At 34.9% G+C, this 20,201-nt stretch overlaps 1 protein-coding gene across 1 annotated transcript; it reads left to right on the forward strand.

The window, feature by feature from the left end:
- Positions 1-3,357: 3,357 nt before the first annotated feature.
- On the forward strand, positions 3,358-17,546 carry Smp_061680 (hypothetical protein; the record flags this gene model as incomplete). Its single annotated transcript, XM_018791883.1, has 7 exons — positions 3,358-6,039; positions 6,960-7,302; positions 9,731-9,865; positions 10,484-10,777; positions 12,308-12,428; positions 13,473-13,800; positions 16,119-17,546. The coding sequence occupies 7 exons, from the start codon at positions 3,358-3,360 to the stop codon at positions 16,839-16,841; spliced, it is 4,626 nt and encodes a 1,541-aa protein (XP_018644989.1). The 3' UTR covers positions 16,842-17,546.
- Between the last annotated feature and the right edge of the window lie 2,655 nt (positions 17,547-20,201).

Consider the following 20,201-nt stretch of genomic DNA (forward strand, 5'->3'; position numbering starts at 1 on the left):
ATACTTCCAAGTGTATTGTGATGCATATTGGCCACCAGGGTACAGATACATACACGACGAATAACACTGAGATACCTATTGTCCAGGCACACAATGACTTAGGCGTCATCGTTAGTCAAGACTTAAAGACTACTGCACACTGCCGTGCAATAGCCACAAAAGGTTTTAGGACTTTATGGTCCATACGCAGGGCTTTTAGGCATCTCGACGCTAAAACGTTTCTGACTTTGTATACAGTGTTCGTACGCCCTAAACTTGAGTACTGCATACATGCAGCTAGCCCCTGCCTAAAAAAGACAGTGAACTCTTGGAAAGGGTTCAGAGAACAGCAACTAGGCTGATTCCCGGAATAGCGAAGCTCCCGTATGGTATTAGACTGATCAAGCTAAATCTATTCACGCTGTCATATCGAAGAATCAGAGGCGACTTGATTACAGTTTTCAAATTGCTTAATGACAAATTTGCACCTGATATGCCCTCATTTTTCTTGTCTTCCAAAACAGAAAATCTACGAGGACACTCCAAAAAAGTTCACAAGCCCAGAACGAATTACTTGTCAGCTGACTACCGACTTTCCCATCGAATAATCAACGAGTGGAATTCATTACCTCAGCACGTGGTTGAGGCTCCATCCGTCGACTCCTTCAAAAGAAAGTTGGATCAGCTGAGAGACCATCATTGCCAGGACTAACACAGGCCATCAAGCCTCCTGTCCTTTCCAAACTGAAACTGAAACAATTTAAACCATTTCGAACCAGTTGAAGGAATTGTAAATAGGATAGTATGTATTTTGTAGCGCCTAGTTTGCATACGAGTAACCTTGGGCTAGTTTTTCCGGCATTTACATGAGGATTATGATAACTTGTTTTTCGGGGTGGTCATTCGGCGTAAGTTATGCTTCCCACAAAACTTCTCATGCTGTAAGGTTTAGATTATTACATTTTCACGGGCCAGTAACTGTTTTAGAGTAATATTCTGTCTGCTAAAATTTGGATAGTCAGCTATTAATATGTAATTAGTATATTCGTAAAAAATTAAAATTCAAGGATCTCAACTTAGTATTTACACAGTTTATATCAATCCCTGCTCATCCCAGAGAGTATGATAAAATATAGCCCACACCATTGGTTTCCAAACTACCTGAATAGCTTTTTAAACTCTATGGATTTCGAAAGGCAGATGTCTTTCTCATCTGAGTTCTGAGCGTCATACTTTCCAAAACCCCTTTACTGTCCGTCACTCAACGCCTTGTCCGTTGGTTCAATTCTCTAGAACTATCTTATCACAAGCATATGCTCTTACGCAGTTTTCTACTATCATCAGTGATTTCTGTGCGATTAAAAAGTTCTTCTACGACGTAGCTTCCCACTTGTTACTTGTATCCCCTATGCATTCTAATAAGCTCAACTCGTAATACTTAACAAACTTCCTGTTTATCTATAATATACAAGTCAAGTGATATAAACCGTTTTCTTTTACTTAGCAGGGTATGTCAGTTACAGGCTAAATATCCTCATATCAGTCATTTGAGTCTTTAGGTCCCTGATCACGAATCGTATTCCATGCATTTAAAAATAGTCGCTTTTTACTTACATCGTACCCCAGGTAAGATGTATCCTAACAACCTTGTAAAACTTTAACAGTTCTGTAAATAAGCAGCAAAGTAAATAATCTCGTAATGGCATATTTCTAAATTTAGACTCAAACTATAAACCTATCGAACAAGTCTCCAGCTAAGAGCGTATTTCCCGTAGAGGATTAATCAACGATACTAGTATGTACTACATTGTGTCAGTCTGCTTTTTGAACTTTACTGGACCTTTTGCTTTAGCGTACACTGCTTTTATCTTAGCGACACTCCGCAGATCATCACGCAAAATACCATATTTTAACATGGGTAGAATGTATTTGCATTCCCTTCTACTGAACAACATATGATTGTCTAACTGTAAGTTTTAAGCCACGTTCAAGACAGTAAACCAATTAGCCTTTCTTAAAGTAACTGGTGGTAATGCCATTATGTTTACTTCTTACCCGTCGCATAACACCCTTGTTAGGTGCTTCTGATTGGTCTCATAATATGTCTAATATTCTGTTGACAGGTGCATAAAGCTTAATCTATTCTGGAATATAGCTGGTCTACTGAAAAGGTTTCCTTTCTCTAGTTTATTACAGGATCACCAATGAATATTTGTAGCAATTATAAGTACCAACTTGTAAACTTATTCCGATATCTTGGTTCATATTTTAATTAGGAGTAGACAAGAGCGAAGTATACTGCTCCGTCTTGTTTCGAAACCTTTAAAAGCCAAGGACTTGGGGAAGCTGTTGCGTTTTGATCTCCCATTATCTTTGTAACGTTGTCTAGGTGTGATAAAATTACTGCATAAATACGTCTGTTATGTACAGTCAAAAGTCAGTATCTGACCTCTCAACTTAGTAAATTCCGACTGTTTTGCCGTCCCACTTTTTAATGGAGTACCCTGTATTGTTTAGAGTGAAAGTATCAGGAAAATTTCTGTGCAATCATGCTGAGAATTGACAAGAGACTAAATAGCTTCGTCATTCGTTTTAAACACTTGGTATCCGATAGCGTTCCTAAATAAACTCCATAAAACAATTAAAATAATAGATCTGTCAACTCGCAGTATGTTCTTAGAAGACTACGTTGTGACCGAATATCACTTTTGATACCTCAACAACTTGTTTGTTCTCCACTAAGTACTAAATACATTATTTTGGACGTCTGAATTTTGTCTTCATGTGTTTCATTCTGTTTTGTTAATTGTGAAGGTTTGTGTTGTTCGACCTTTCATCTACTGAAACGGTAACACATATTAGTCTCTTTTTCGCTCATAATAATGTCCACATTTCGCCGGATGAAACTCTTTTTAGTCCCTCTGGACCCATTTAAAAATAAAATTGAAGTTTCTGCGTTTATTAAGATACCAAAGGTAACCCATCTTGGGGATTTTAGTGAGATTTATTTTTCGTAGAATCTCAGATCCCTTTTTCTCAAGTTCCTGTTGACAATAATCACACATTGTTTGTTACTGTCACTTGTCATCTGCTCGTACGCTAGAATAAAGCCATAACTTTCATCAGGACATAGATAATAATCGACTGAAATTAGTAGTAAAAGTTACCTATAGGGTCTTACATTTTATCGCTTTTTAGTACAGAATGCTTTCCAAACATTACTGACCATTTTAAAAAAATCGTAAACCAAATTGATACCCACTAGTTAAAAGCGAGTTTTTTACACTCTATAGATCGCTATTTTACATGTATATGCATTGTTAAAAAGTTCCTTTGTTTCCAGGTTATTCGTGCTATGTAATTACTCCAAATGTCACTATGGATGCAGCAAGTCTTAATCCTCGCTTACTTCGATACAATGGAACATGTCAGGACCCAGAAATATCTGGACGAGTAGGGAAAAAGATCGTTTGTGATCCAACTCCAAAACATACTCCTTATCAAATGCAGACTGAATCAGTACACAACATTCCACCTAGTTCATTTGCTCCTCATGCACTAATAAGCTCCACGGTTGGCACACCTCCGATCTCATCTGTTTATCTTGAGCAGGGAGAATACTTTTTTGATGATGAATTTGCAGAGCCTATGGATCCACATCTGCAGGAAGATAGAGACGATAACACTAGGTATCCTTTGATGGTCCAATCTATGGATTGTAGTCGAAAGCCCCCACCCGATCTGATTGGTCACTCACGTTCTGATTCTTGCATATTTAGTCCAGTCAATTCGCGAGAAAGTGGTCTTAGTGATTCTAAGATTGCTGGAAATCACTTCGCAAACAACATTAACCACGAAAGATTGTCAAATTGTCGGAATGCTCAGTTGCCAAATAATATAGAATCTAATATTCTTCAAAAAAATGCAAATGAGAGCAAAAATCTGTGCTTAAAGAAAGGCTTTGTTTATCAGGCATCCAATGAGACAAGTGAGGTTGACTTCAATAATGATGCAAGCCAACAGTTCACCAGTGAATCCCAAGGATCTGTTCACTACAATGCTTCAGGTTCAACCAGCTGGATGCATATGCTAATGGAGCGTTCTTGTAATCCTGAACTGCGAGCTCTTATCAATCGAACTGCTGCAGCAGTTGATTACAAATTGGCTTATGGTGATTCCATTGGATTGCAGGGCCGACTTGAAGATAGATCTTGTTTGTCTTCAAAGCACAACGTTTCAGGTTTGGTGACAGGCAGTCGTTCTCTAAGTCAGGGTAGTCTTTTGGCTGCCGCTAGCCTAGCGGGTTTACGACATGCTCTAGATCAAACAACTCAGTTACTACCGAAGCCTACTGACAGAAATACAGAGCTTTGCTCTGTTGGAGTTTCTGCCGATCTTATTTCTGACACGGTAACGATGGAACATAAGAATCAAGATTCTTCAACCTCAAATACGACCACATGGGCAAAGAAACATGGTAGTCGCGAAAGTCTTAAAAGAAGATCTCTCAGATCAACCGAAATGACTGTCTTTCCATATCCTAATTCGAGCAAAGAGAATGAGATAGACAGTGACCATACAACTACTTGGCAAACTATCAAAGACGCTAATGGAGCTTTGATTACCTGGAACCAACTTAAGCGGGTTGTTAAACGAGCTGAAAGTCTTGGCAAGTCATCAAGTGTCCGTGAAAGTCGACGAGACCACCATAATCAGAGTGATCCCTTTACTCCGAAAATGAACATGACGGGTTCAGTCAAAAGCCGCTCACATTCCCAACCCCTAGCTGGCGCTTCCCACATGCATCGGTTCTCAGGGACACTCTTTGAGATATTTATGCATGCTAGAGCTCAAGGTATAGCTTCACTGGGTGTTCATAGTGATTGTTCGGCTGTGGATTTGAATGATTTTCCAAAGGGCAACTCTGCTTCTGCCTATTCAAATCCGGCTCATATAATACACCAAGAGGATTCTGACCGTGCAGATATACTATCGAATAGATATAATTATCCTTTAGGAGTAGCCATGTCACCACGTATCTCGGGGGCAAGAAAGTCTTATCTGTTTGCTGGAACGGATCCAAGGAGGTCAAGTACTGAAAATGATAAATATTTACTACTACGCAAGGAAAGAATATTCCCAAGTAAGGGGAATATTCAGTTCTCACCCTTGTACACTAGTGCTGATGCTGTTGCTCGCTCTATGCGTAACTTTGGCGCTCAGTTCCCACCTTTAGACGATTCCAAAAATGTTTCCTCCAGAGGTCTTTTTAATGATCAAAGGAAAAACGGAAATAATCAAAACACTTCTCCAATATGGTCGACTAAGTTGCCGTTGCGCAATGGGAGTTCTGCTGCGTACGCCAATAATTGTACCGTACGTCATAGCCATCCTCAGCCACTTTATTTAAGTAGGCCGATGTCTGCACTTCATTGTCATATCAATCCTAAGAGGAATGAAAGAAATAATATTCAACAGTCACCGTCCCCCATCGAGCCTCCTACTATTGCTGCCTGTCTTACAGCATCTGCAGGACCAGACTCACCATATATGGCCGCTTTACGCGCTGGTTGTGCTGCTAGGGGGTATGCAGTTGGTTGGATCGGTAATCCGCGAGCTTCAATAGCTTATCCTGGGTTAGGTCTTTTGTCAGTCCCTCGGCCCTCGAGGTTGGCTGGATCTGCTTTCCTTTCCCATACGTTACCTGATTTATCATTCTTAAGTCAAGCTGGCGCTGAAGAAGATCGTAAAGGTACACCAACTATGACCAAACGTCGAGCTTCTTGCTTGTCAACTACACAGTCAAAGAAAAAATGCACTTGTACCAAGTGTGGATGTCGATCTACATCTGCTGGTCGCGTTTCCTCTAAAGGTACATGTTCAGATAAATCATCCAAGTTGCAAACATCTAAAATACAATCTGACCAAAATAAAACCCTCTGTCGTAACTTTAAAGATAATGAACAAAGAAACACTCCAGATATCATATCCACCATCAGTAGACCAAACTCAAATGATGTCAATACTCGTACAGAAATACAGACGACAACCCAGAGTCGAGTAAGTCTCGTTGCTCAATACTTATCAATCTATTTTCATTAGACAATAACATCAAACTATTCACCGTAGAACTCTTTCTGTTATACTTTTGAAAATATTTATTCCCCAACACTGATTCAAGATGTAGCGTTCAATAATTTTTAAATACTTATATTACAAACATTGAGCAAAGCACTAAAACCCTTTTCTAACCTCTATAGTCTCAACAAGCTTCATCAATCCAGACATGTAATCCAGTTAGCTGACGAACTAGCACATCGACTTTCATGTGGCTACTGTATTGAAATGATGTTATTTTAAAAAATAAACTTAAAAATTATGGTAATGCTTTACTACTAAGCATCCTATTTGTGAGACTACCTACACCTAGTTTTAAGAAAAACATATATCGATGGTTTACGCGTCGCAACCATATAACTGCATCATTCAATAGGGAGTTTAAAGATATACACAAAGATGGACCTAGGTTTGGGTATCATTAAAAACTAGGGAACACTAGACAGTTGTTTTTGAGAGGCGGACTAATAGTTGGGGTGTTAGACTCAATCGCTTGGTGGAGTCCCACTCCACCTACTTCGGTCTGAGTAACTGGTCAGTATCAATGGCCCTTACACATTGTGTGTGGCTCAAAGCTGAGCATATTAACCTGTACTTGGTGACTTGGATCCCTCCTGATCTTCAATGGATTTTCGACTATAGTTACTTTGCTCTGAAGATTATTTTTAAAAATGATTTGTTTATCGATTAGCTGTTTACTCATGCTAATAGTATTCTGAATACAGTTAATGTTTTTACAAGAAAAAGATCTATTTCTTTTCGCTCCTAAATAAATATGAACAGATGTAGAATAACAGTTATCTGTAGAATCACTGGTATAATGTATTCATATTCCATTCTTCTCTTTTTTTCCTATTTTCCAGTTACATTGTCCTGAAAGCATTGAACGTTGTTCGTCGTCTGAACCGGATTTAGTAAACAGTTCAATTTCTTCTAGTAAAGTTAATCAACCAATGTATGGATCAGTCGATAGTAATTCATCATGGATTGGTGCTACTTCTACTACTCGAAGATCTAACGAACATCAGAATAATGATTGCAACAATAACAAGAATGCATCGGAAATGGACGAATCACTTAGTTTGAATTCACGACCGAAAAAAAGTGTTAGTTTCAGTGGGAATATTCGTTTATTACAATTGAATTCCAAAGATTCTCATCATCATTACAGTGATACATCAACACAACAATCTCCTGAACCCAAAGGTTAGTCTATCGATTAATAAATAGTTGTATCTTTTGAATTAATTTTACACTCCACTTATTTCCTCCCTTCTCCCCTTGGTCACATTATTCCAAATGTAAAGAATAAACTGCTTTTTCCAACGTGTTTTTACTTCATTTTTTATTTCTAAGAAATATCAATTCTAACTAAGAATGATAAGATTGAATATTGTCTGTTGGTAGTATAGCGTTCTGTAAGTGGGATGACTGGATTGTGAATTGCTCGTTATCGTTCTGGACAACTTCATAATTATTCGTTTTTAGTGGAAAAGAGTTTTTATAAAGCAGGTTTCCACCATAAGAAATGCACAAGAGGAAGAAACCCAATGGAGATTACCTGGTTTATGTTCTCACTACTGTCGTAATCAATGAATGGGTGATATGTTTTAGAACCGTTATCGATGGCGCAGGTGCATTTACTCTTTGTCTTCCATTCGATCTTAAATTTCCAGATTGTCTTAAACAAGATTATTTTTGTCTTTCTTCGAACTCATAGTTTCTTCCCGAATCATATTTTCTATACCTAATGTTTTCTCTTATCACTAATACTGTTGTTACATATGCTACTCTAGTATCTCGTTGTGCTACTATGGTGTGGCAACATAAACCGAGACACACATATGCCAAGCTGCACGTTGCGTTTGACTGACTGACTGACTTGGATCACTTTTCCAAACTGTTTAATAAACCGCGTATTTTATGTTTGAAATCTGTAAGCTAACTAAGGTCAGTGGTTAAAGATTATTTCTAGTATTATGCTTACTAAGATTATCTTAGGAATACATATTCGTCATTTTTAAACTTTGCTGCAAGGGATGTATCATGTCACCAACTTTTCCTCTTTTATTTTACTACTACTTTTTGTTTTCTAGTTTTTAATTCCTCAAACAATGAAAAGCACACGATGGTGTAGCAATTTAAGCTGTTACAATTACAAGCATCAAATTAATAAGAAGCCATTATAACGAAGTGAAGTATGAAAATGGGCGAAAGAGAAATTAGTTTACACTGTCTACATCAGTCAGTGATACGCTCAACGTAGAACCTGGTACACATGTACATCAGTTAGGTTGTCACAGCGCATTAACCCAGCGAGATGAAATTATCAAGACAAATCCCAGGGTAGTAGGATTAGTAACAGTATCAGTGGTAAATAAGTTTGATAAATTGTTCGGAATTTAGGAGACAATAAAATGTTTGGATCGATGTTGAACCCTTTTGTCTATTATCAATGATTTTCCATATTTCTAAGTTTCCATTGAAAAAGATTGACGTTTTGCCAAATTAACTGAACGAACAGTTTATCAATTTCACGAATATCTTAGTGTTATGTATCTATATTTATTTATTTAAACATATAAACATTTGTACAAGGAAGCAACAAATATGTATGCGCCACACTTCGTCGTTCGATTTGTTTGAGGGCTGGAGTACTGCCCAGGTGCCAAAACCGAAACAGGTGGTTTTCTTAGGGGGCCACACACCGAGCCTTTGACCTAAAGGTCTAATCCACAAGGCAGTGAAGCAACGTTAGAGGATGCAGTCCCATGGTAGCCAGTGATAAACAATAGGTTCATCAGTCATTTTTCCCCTCAGGATCCTTGAGACCTTGTGCACCATTGGTTTGGTATCAGGGTTTTCCAACTCCCCTATATGAATCATCCGCATTCAACCGACCTAGTTAAAGCTCCGGATATTCGCTTTCCGTTCTCTCGATTTCGTAAACAATACCCCCACCACGAGAAGGTAGTGAGTAGTAACTTCCTTGTCAGTGCGTGGCCATGTGAGAGCATTTCAAAAGGGACAATGGACTCTCCCCACTCTCGACCGTACTAGGGCATATGGGGACGATGTTTATATATCTTCATTCCACTCCAAGTAAATGGCGTTTTAGATGGTGACACTATTTTGTCAAATACTCTGATTTTCTACAACTAATCACTGAGTAGTCGCCAATAACATATTACATCTTGAAACATTACAACTGAGCTATCCAGGCCGCGACTGATCTGTATGATCTCACAGTTCCCTCAAGATTACAAGTACGCCTGACTAGTGGATGCTAACCAGCACAAAACCTAGATCTAGGGTTTCCTATTGATTACCTCCAACCACCTAACAACTTTTTCTGTTTGTTTTGGCTTCATATTATTAGGTATTGTCCCATCATGTTTTACTCTTAGATGGACATATTATTGTTATTATTACTATTTTTTATTCCTTAAGCCTTATGCTCATTTTTATATCATTATTTTTTGATGAATACTACTAAAAGTGTAATATAATTCCAAGTTGTTAGTACACTTTATCCTTGATTTACTTCATTAACTAATATTTATTCATTTCTATTTGATCATCACTATCGTTGGATATTGTTTACTCTTTTTTTATACTTTTTATTTTAAAATAGTGATCCCACGAAATTGGGGTTTATACGGTCAAGAACAACCATTGGCTGAATTTAATCCACGATGTAGTCCAAGTTTGGATAGTGAAAAAAATGGAAAATCAACTCATCATTCTGATATTGATGTTAGATATCATGGTTAGTTTGATGTTTATAGTATGCTGTTCATTTAATTCTTATGTATTATTTAAAGTAGAAGATTATCTCATTTTAAATCAACTTACTATTTATATACATCTTGTGTATTTTATTATAATTTGTTGACTGGGCTACTTACCGCTTGGGCCTATAAGTTGAAATAGACGACTTCACTAACAGATTACTCTGAGTTTTTAGCTTAAAGGTTTAGTACACAAGACTACCATTAGATGATATTGTTTTTGGATGACCGGTGACTGAAATAGATTTATAATCTGTTCTGTCTTCTAATGGCCATGAAGTGTACATACACAATCAGTTTGAAGTTGAAGCTTTTAAATTCCACTAGGTAAAACCTCCCTATCAAATGACCCAACTGAAACTCATGATGAATACTTTCTAAATAAAATAGGCTTAGCGAGCATTGATTTCGTATTTATCAGGAAATTTGCTCTATCCTATCATATTTAATAAGATATTTGACGGAATACTAACAAGCCTATCAGTTACAAATTTTTGAGAAATGATTTCTTTGAACATTACTGTACAGTTATGACAATGTTTATAGTTCTTTGAATAAGTAAGAATATTATTTCTCTCTGTCTTGCCTCTATTTAGCGATGGTCAATGATGTAATCAAAGCAGTTCAAGAGACCGTTGCTTATTATTGCAATCCAAATATAAACTTAAAAAATCATGAAGAATTAAATGGTCATAATTCATTATCTAATACATCATTACCTTATTCAAAAGTTGAAGCGATTGGCTCTTCTGGAAAACAACCACTTTTAGCAGTTATACCTCCATTAACTATCCTACTTTGTGATGGTCTACTTCCACCATCAAAACCGATTTTCACTTCACGACCACGTACACGTTTATGGCAGTTAGTTGAAGAAAGTTGTAGACCAGGTAAGTTATTTTACTAATTCAGATTTTTATCAAAAGGTTTTCTTGATTTAACTATTTATATTATCATTTATTATAGAGAAAGGTTTTAGATTTTGATGAATGAATATGTTGTGACTTGTTAAAATATTGTGTAGGATCATGTATTTGTCAAGTTCTGGCCTTACTCATGTAGGTAAGTGCAAATTTTCCTGTTTGGACTCAAAGGTTACTTGTAATCAATAGTTGAAGACATTGAGTAACATGGTATAAAATTAATCGCGGTAACTCAGTTGCATTTATTCTACGACTTCTATATATCCAAACTGCTTTTTGCATTGGAAGTTAGTTACTCTCTTTCGTTTTCTTCTGCGGAGTAATGGTTGTCTGAATAATAGTGTTTAAGAAAAGGATGCATTAAATAGAAGTGACAAAGTAAGGGAATAGAAAGCATGGAATGGTATTTGAACTCAGAATTCGAGAGAAGGTAAACAATGGATATATATGCGCTACTGCAATCGATTTTGAACTTTTTAAGATCTCTAAGCATTATCACAATTATACACTGGTCTTAATCATGAACCTACCAAGACAGCTCAAATTAACAGTCAGGGACGTCATAGAGTGAGAACATGTCTTAATTTGGTCTTTCTTAACTGTCGGCCAACATTGCTTGCTGGGGGGTAGTAGATGGTGGTTGGATCTACGTAAAATGTGTCCTCCTCATTGATTGATTTTCCATTTCTACTTACTGCCTGACATTGCTCACTTGATTACTCTACCGTACGTGAGCAATTTTTCGAAGATATCTGTAATAAGATATTAGTATCCTACAAATGTCCCCTACTTTCAAAGGCCATGTTTCACAGCCACGAAGTGAAACTAAGCACTCTATTACTCTGTATACTTCCTCTCTAATAGAAAGACGTATGTCCAGCCTACATCACATTTAGCGCTCAAGTTGGTGAAAGTTAAACTAACTTTTCGAATTCGTGCTAAGAGTTCGCCACTAAGTTAAACAACTATTTATTACCAATTAATTGACTGTTTCACCAACTCATTTGTACAAATCATGATTGTTTAACAATTATCCAGCCTCCACCCTTCTTGTACTTACTATATCTTTGCAATAACTTGCCGTAACCGAAATTTGATAACAATGCTAACTATAGGCCGTATACAGAAACACAAGGTGAATTGATTGCATGGATACGTGACCTATGGTTTACATGTTTGTACTCGTATATATATGCTTGTTTGTTTACTTCATATCTGTGTATGGGTGTGTATATCTTCTTTTTATACTAAGAGACCAGGTAATCTTACATGTATAATCATGACCTAGACCTTTGGACAAAATATGAATAAATTTGACACTTGTAAATATAAATGGAAATTGATTTTATTGTCAAGACTGGTATTAAAAAATCTGTTGCTGCTGAGAATTTATGTCACAAACATGGACATATATATATATATATATATATCCGTTTTCTTACTAATCAATTCTTTTCGCTCTCCTAATTTTCTCTATTGTATACTTCTTTCTTTTAGGCGCATTGCCTACCGGTGTAGCTTATCATGTATTGAATGATGCTATTAGTCAAGTAAAAGCGTTGACTAACATCACATTAGAGAAAACAAAATTTAAAGGATTCATATGTGCTTGTTTAAAGTATGTTTAATACATTAGATGTGTATATCTTTTTAAAACTGTTGGATAGATTGTAGAGTTCTGTTTATTAAGTGGAAGGTGGATGACTTTTGTAAACTAGGGAGTTTTTAATCGATATTTCAATTCAATGATAATCATCTGTTCATAAACGAATAATTTTAAAGTAGATTATTAAAGCTCTAGTAAAACAACGTGACTGTTGAAGAGTTCAGCCGAATCAGGAGTGAAACAGTCATCCCTGTTAAGATTGGTTGAAGATCATATCATAAAACAAATTGACTGAAGTTTTAAATGTATGCTATTAGATTCTGACCAAATAATATAAAGATACCATGTTTGTTACAATGTCTCAATACCTTAGATCTGATCCATTGTGTAATTGTGAATGTTTATTGTTGAGTAGCCACAAACTAAGATGGAATAGCTCTTCAATGGTCCTTCTTGAGTTGATAGCAATTCGTGACGAAACCCTAATTTCTCGTCAAATAACTAATTATGAGTTTACTAGTACAATAATTCGGAATGAGTTTTTGATGTTCCAATGAAAAGTTACGACCAGCAGAGTTTAGTTCAGTAACATTAGATGATCGTCGTGCTACATCACGAATCGATTGACGTCATAAATGTGTGCTGTTAGACGCAGCGAGACCCTAGTGTTCTGAGTTCAAGTCCCGATGATGTGGAAACTCACTGCTGAGTTCCTTTATACTCCAAGGTAGATATTCAGTGTCCCTTTCTTCCTAATGATATCTCGACTGAGATCAATCTGTAGCGAATACCTTCTACATATCTAAGTAAATAATCTATCACGATTATTATTTTACTACTCATCATCTATTGAAAGAATCACACTCTATGTCCTGTTTGTTTCAATGTGAGGAAATTTGGTCAGCTTTCCCATTTATCTACATTTTTCTTGTCGCTGGGACAACAGAATTCTTTGAGTCCGTTTGTTTCAATGCAATGCCAAAACGCTGAATCATAGTCATTTATACCTTTTTTCACCATTACTGATATGTGTACATATATTTTTAAAATTTTTAGTGCAAAAGCTTTGCCAATGTGGTTAAATGCACTTGTAGCCAATGATACATTATTACGCAGATTTTATTGTGAAAATGCATTCATACGCCAATGTCGTGCTAGTCAACGTGAACTACACGCTGATCTAATGACACATTTAGAACAACTATTAGCATTCCCTTTTAATTTAGATATATCAATTGAAGTACGTAAACCATTCATTGATTCACAATTGTTAAATAATAATTTGACAAAAACCTCTATTCCATCTACATATATGACAACTAATTCTAAACATTTGAATCAGTCAAATCATGGAATCGAATCAACAGCCGTGACAAATAATAAGGTAACATAGACTATGGTTTAGATTATACATATGTAAATTGTAATTTGTTTTTTATTGGGATATTGTTTGCTTCTCTACAATCACTATCCAATAAAATAATCAATTTATAGTTATAGATCAATAATTAAAGCATGCTAATAGACAGGCCAAATAAACGGACACAGAGGTTGGTCCATTCTCGATACTGAATAATAATAAACTTGAAAATATACAACTATGAAAAATAATAATAGTAAATATTATACTCACTGACTGAGTTTATGACTTTAGAGGATAGTGCTCTAAAGCTTGGAATGATAGGTACTGGCTTAGAGTCTCACTGTGAACATCAACACTATGATGCATGTCGAGTCCCGAAAAAGATGGAAATCGCTTCCTGCATTTCATTTTTAGTTGCTATCCACAACATAATCAAGACTACAAAACTTTTGGTTGAGATTTCACATAAATTAATAAACGATATAATTTTGAATAAGTTCTTCATCCGCTTTTAGACCTAACTCTTTCTGACGTAACTTGAGCAGTTGAATGGTTTTACTCTGCAACGTTACACAAGTTATACGAATCGTACTTAATCAGATAGTGATCACCGTCCATACAATGGGATGTGCTTTGTTCTTTCTAAATCCAGTGCTTTTACAAGACTGTCAAGAGCCTGTACGGGCACCCACCCTTTGTAGTGAGTTGTTAGAAGTATTTTGAAAAGCTCGTGTACCTGGCTAGCTGTGTAAGTGCTAATGGTGGCTTGACACATGCAATCAGTCTACTTATAGTGAGAGCCAAAGGAGTTGATGCCAATACGAGACATCTTAAGTGCCGTGGTCTTAGTTTGTCTGTAAAAGGTCGGATATACGACACAATGAAAAGAATTATACTCTTGTTTGCGAAATTTGATCTTTCTAAGTTCACGATGTTTGGCGACTCTCTGTATTCGATTATCGTTGTCTTCGAAGGAATGCTGACATCCAGTGGTAACATATTAGTAATGCTGAAGCTCGCCGATGTGCGTTTGTGTACACGAAAGATAATTTATTTTGGTGCCCAGTTGTACCAATATTTATTTTCATTAAATAAATGATTAGTGTTGAATCTTGAGGTATTTCATTCTTTGAGTTGAAGTATGTTATAATTCTCTTGTCTAGAAAGATGTAAGCCTCACGGTCAAACCGTTCAGACCACAAAAATAAACACCTCTCCCCATAGTTCTCTTTCCAAGCAACAAATCGTCTGCATCATTTCGATTAGTGTTGAATTTCACATTTTATTGGATAGAGCCAAAACACACTTTACTATTATCATGAGAGTATCACGACACTTGAGTACCTGGTATGTTGTATGGGAATGTTTGTTATGCAACACTGCTTTCTCTATGGAAATGAAAGCTGATGTTTTACAATAGAACTTCTACTTTTTCAGAAAGACTTCTGAAAACATGAAAGAAAATAAATACGTAGTGATGAAGTACTCAACTGTTTTTGAGTCCTTTCGAATAATAATGCTCACTAGTATAGTGATTCCACGCAAATAACTTAGATACCCCCGAATATCTCAGAACAGTCTTTGACACATTGGATTAATATTCCGTCTTTATAATTGTATGGTTTTTACTAAACTATTGGTACTCCTTCATTAGTGTTCACAACATCACAACATATCTTTTTAAAGCTAAATAAAGGTAAGTTCAGCCAATCTATGCTTCTTATCATGAAGCAACATTTTTACGTATGATCCAGAAAAACTACTTTGCTATCTAAGTATTCGTGTATGAAACTATTTTTAAACTGTTGGGACTTTGAGTGTTCAAACCGCTAAGTTTTAGCCCTACTTATCAATAATCTCAACCCCCATATCAACAGAAGTTCACTTTATTCTTACACTTACTCATATTCGTAGTGGATATCTGCAAAGAAACACATTAACTAAACTTAATCCTTATTGTTATTCATCGATAAAGCAAATTCTTGTAAATGCTTCGTTTGAAATCTAAACTGAAACGATTTACCAATATGATTGTTACATATCATACACGAAGTCTTCTGTAGAAGCTTCGAATTACGATAACTAACAAAAAAGCCATTAAACCGTTTAATTTCTATTATTGGGATTTTGTACATATCTAATTTTATGCCATAGTTCTTTTTTGATAATGATTTCATTGGTTTACGTTATTATTAGGTACCTTGGGTTTGAGTTTTTCTTATTGTCTCTTCCACTATACATTGTCTAATCATTATTGTATTTAATAAATACTAACTACGTAACAAACTTTTTTCCTATTTCATACAAATAATCGTTTTCCTTACTTATCAACATTTCAGACTGGACGTTCAAATATTCCTCCCGCTACAGTTGTCACTCGTCGACAAATGATTTTCAATGGTAATTCCGCTAATAGTAATAATTCTAGTCGTATTCCATCAGTATCATCACCTATACAAACAACAACATTATCTTCAATAAAATCTTCAAATACCACAACATCATCATCACTGTCATCAAATAATCACTGTTATCCTCAACATCATCTGCCTAATCAACGTTCTATACCTTCAAGACTACCGTCTGCTTCAAAATCTAATCCACGTTCAAATGGTGATAATAACTCGGAAGCAAATAGTGTTTGTTTATCCACAGAAACTGGATTAATTCATCCTAGGACAACAAATTCTGAAAATCAAATAAATTCACAAGCTGTAGTACGTAGTGGTCGATTCAAAAACGCTTTTTCTAATCTACGACGTAGTAATGGTGGTAGTGGTGGTGGTTCACATGTTTCCAAATCAAATACACGTACTTTATTAAATACACCATCTAATTCGTCTATATTAAACAATAGTAACAATAATGGTAAACTTAACAACATATCTCAAATGACTGAGTCCCAGCGACGTACTACGACTACTACTACCGCCGCTACATCGCGCCAATTAGAAGTGGGCAAAGCAAATCCAACTAAAAGTCAATTACAAAAGCTTAAACCGTCATCAAATTCGAATATTTCAACAGGAGGAGGTAGCAGTGGTAATGTGGGACATCATTAGCTTGTTTACCTGTTATGTCAAAATATGTACATTATAATTACAACGAAATATGTTTGTATGTAAGAAAATAAGCTAACTGATAAAGAAAAAAAAACAAGCCACAATCTACTATCAGTAAAACTATATCCCGGTCGCATTTAGAATTTAACTATATCACTGTTCTTTCTCTTTCATTTTTCTGTTAGTGGTTTCTTTATATGCTTTTCTGCAGTTTTTTTGTTTGTTTAGTTCCTTTGTTGTATTCTTCTGCTTATGTGTATTGAACTCTTGAACTTCTTTATGTCCTAATACACCAAACGTGCACAGATGTGCATTTGTATGCACCATAAACTTTGCAATATCATATATGAATGATTCAGAAAAGTGACATTTCTATCTAATATTAACATTCAAAGAAATAAGAACCTTGTCTTCTTTCTCTATATTGCATTACTGTTATTGTTATTATTATTATTATCATCATTATTTTACTGTTTTATTTGGCATTTACTGTATTTTACAGTTTAAAACTTTCTTATACTATCTAATAAACTGGATGTCTCCCAGACCTATTATTATCTTCTGTAATCTCTTTTGGTGCTTCTTACTGTCCCTTCCCTTTTCTCCTTCAATCATCTGTCTTCTGTGATTTTTTTTTCTGACTTCATTGCGATACCAGTATGTCTGTGTGTGTGTGTGTGCGCGCGTTTGTATTCATTCTCTATCTGTGACTGACTGCCCATTTATCCCACTCTTTACTTTCCCATCCAAACAACTTATTTGCGCCATAGTTATATTTTAATTGTATTTTTTGCTTGTTTTTTTGTTTTCTGTGACAAATTCTGTTTAGTTTTCATAGCACACTCTATACATGTGTTTCTGTGTATGTGTGTTTATATGTTGGCATGATGTCCTTCAAAGCTTTGTCTTGATAAGCAATTAAAATGTGAAACAGTTGTTTATCATTATCAGTTGCTTGTTTATTTCTGGCATAAAATCGATCATGACATTTTATTTAATGTAATCTATTATTGTTCTTCTTCTTCTTCAATGGATGCTAATTTATGATTGCTTTAATGTGTATATGAATAATGGTGATGCATCAGTTTTAAATTTGGCTTTCAGTTTCGTATATGGGTATATCTTCGACCATCGATTAAACATCATTCGGTTCACAAAAAAATACATGTATGCGGCTATATCTCTTCCCTTCCTAAAATGTACGATGACTCATCATATTAAACTGAATTTTCTTTCTGTCTCTGTTATCTACTACTAGATGTTCATTCCTTCATTATTTCTCATATATATTTATTATTTGTTTGTTCAGTATTAGGTCTTCTCTTACTTGTATGACGTTATAGTGATAAACATAATGATTATCAGCTCATCTTTGTCTATTCACGTAATTAATTTTATGTCGTTCACTCATTACTACTACTAACGATGACGACGACGATAATGATGATGATGAAACATTTTATTATTCTTTTTTTAACATCAAGTTGATATGGGTTGGTTGACCGGTTGACTGGTTGGAAACAAGTGAAAAGATCATATCTAGATGCTTACTCTATGTGTGTTTATTTATCAAAACAATATTTCTGTGCTAAATTTGTCTTTCATCAATATTATTGAATAAAACCATTGATAATAAATTTGTTTATTTATCTCATTTAATTTTTGTTTTTTTTTTCAAAGATAGTATTGTTCTCTTTTTGTCAGTTATTATATCATTATAATGAATATTGAAAGTGATCAACTTAAACGAAGTGGTAACCATTAAACTGTTCAATATTCAATTGTCTATTGATTAATTGGTTGATTGATTGATTGATTTATGCGCCTACTCAACAATTGGTTCATATTTCCCAATTTATTTATAATATCTCACTTTTATGGTATAATTCAAAGTTATCTATCATCTTAAAAACGGAGGAATTCCAGCGTCTCTTTTGTTTTCCCATACTTTTTGTCTTTTTGATTGTTTTTTTCTCTCTCTTTCCAATTACTTTTGATTTGTACTTTTTTTTCTCTTTTATCGGTGTTATTTTTTCTCTTTTATTTGTCATGATTTAAAAAAAAATTTTTTTTCCTTTATTGAATAAAATTGTAAAAAAAGAACAATGTTTTTCACCTGTTCATCATCTATATGGTTTTCGTTTTTGTTTTCCATTTTTGTTGGTCTTCTGGTTAGAAATTATGTTAATTATTAACAATTTCCATTATGTGCCTGTGTAGCAGTAGGCGATCATCAATGACTAACTTAAAAAACAACAACAACCCCAATGTTAACTAACTACCAACTGTTCTCATTATGATCACTACTTATGAATACTTCAGTTAACAGTTCTTTTTTCCTTTGATTGTCTGTTTCTATGGAATGAACTAATCGTTAATTTCTTTAATTGTGTAATTTAATAAAAGAATAAAGTATGATCAATTATCATGAATAATGTATTCAGTGTGTGTGTGTGATTATGAACTGAAATTGTTTAGTTGTCTGTGCTTGTTAGAAAGCGGTATATATATATATATATGTCCAAGCTTTATACTACTTATATTATGATAAAGAGCATTATTTGTTATTTATGATTGTTTTTTCAAGTCTGATCAATTTCGAGTAAAGAAAGAAAAAGACAGATCAGGAGTTTTATGTAGAATGATCATGTTTGGTTTACTTCATTGAAAGAAAATTTATAAATACATACATATATAATTCATAATCAATGATTGTTTTTTTATTCTGTGTTGCCTTTTTTCTTTTGGTATTTAATATTGAAAAGTAGTTAGGATTGTTGTCATTGGTTGATTGTTTGGTCAATGATGAATTGAGTGAGAATGTCTGTGTTAGTACATACATTTTTGTTTCTTCTTCTTCTTTTGATAGTTTGATCTTATACTCATGTATTTTATTAGGATTGTTTTATCCAAATTCTAGTTGGTTAATAAAATAAGCATCATCTTATGTTTATTGATACATTACTGTCGAGTGGAATTAGCTAGTTAGTTAATTTGTTACTGTTTTAATGTTATGGAATCGTCCTTCCCCTAAATGCCTATCCATTTGCATTCATATTTACAGTCATAAATTATTGTTTCAGATTGATAATAGACTAGTATAGTACAAGTTTAATATATGGTCTCTTGATAATATCGGGTCAGTTTGAATAAAACGAATGTAGTGGGATTTAAACATGCAATTCGTCGATTGATATTCAAGTACTTGACCTATTAAACCATTATTATTTATCTAGTTAAACACATAAACATTATCAGAAGGGGGGTTTTATGGAGATTTTTCTAGTAATTTTATAGTTGAAATCATGAGTCAATTGAAGCTAGACCACCATGGAAAACCTGAAGCACTGGTTTTCCATG

The sequence above is a fragment of the Schistosoma mansoni genome (assembly GCF_000237925.1).
Source record: "Schistosoma mansoni, WGS project CABG00000000 data, chromosome 1 unplaced supercontig 0034, strain Puerto Rico, whole genome shotgun sequence".
NCBI classification, from domain to species: Eukaryota; Metazoa; Platyhelminthes; class Trematoda; order Strigeidida; family Schistosomatidae; genus Schistosoma; species Schistosoma mansoni.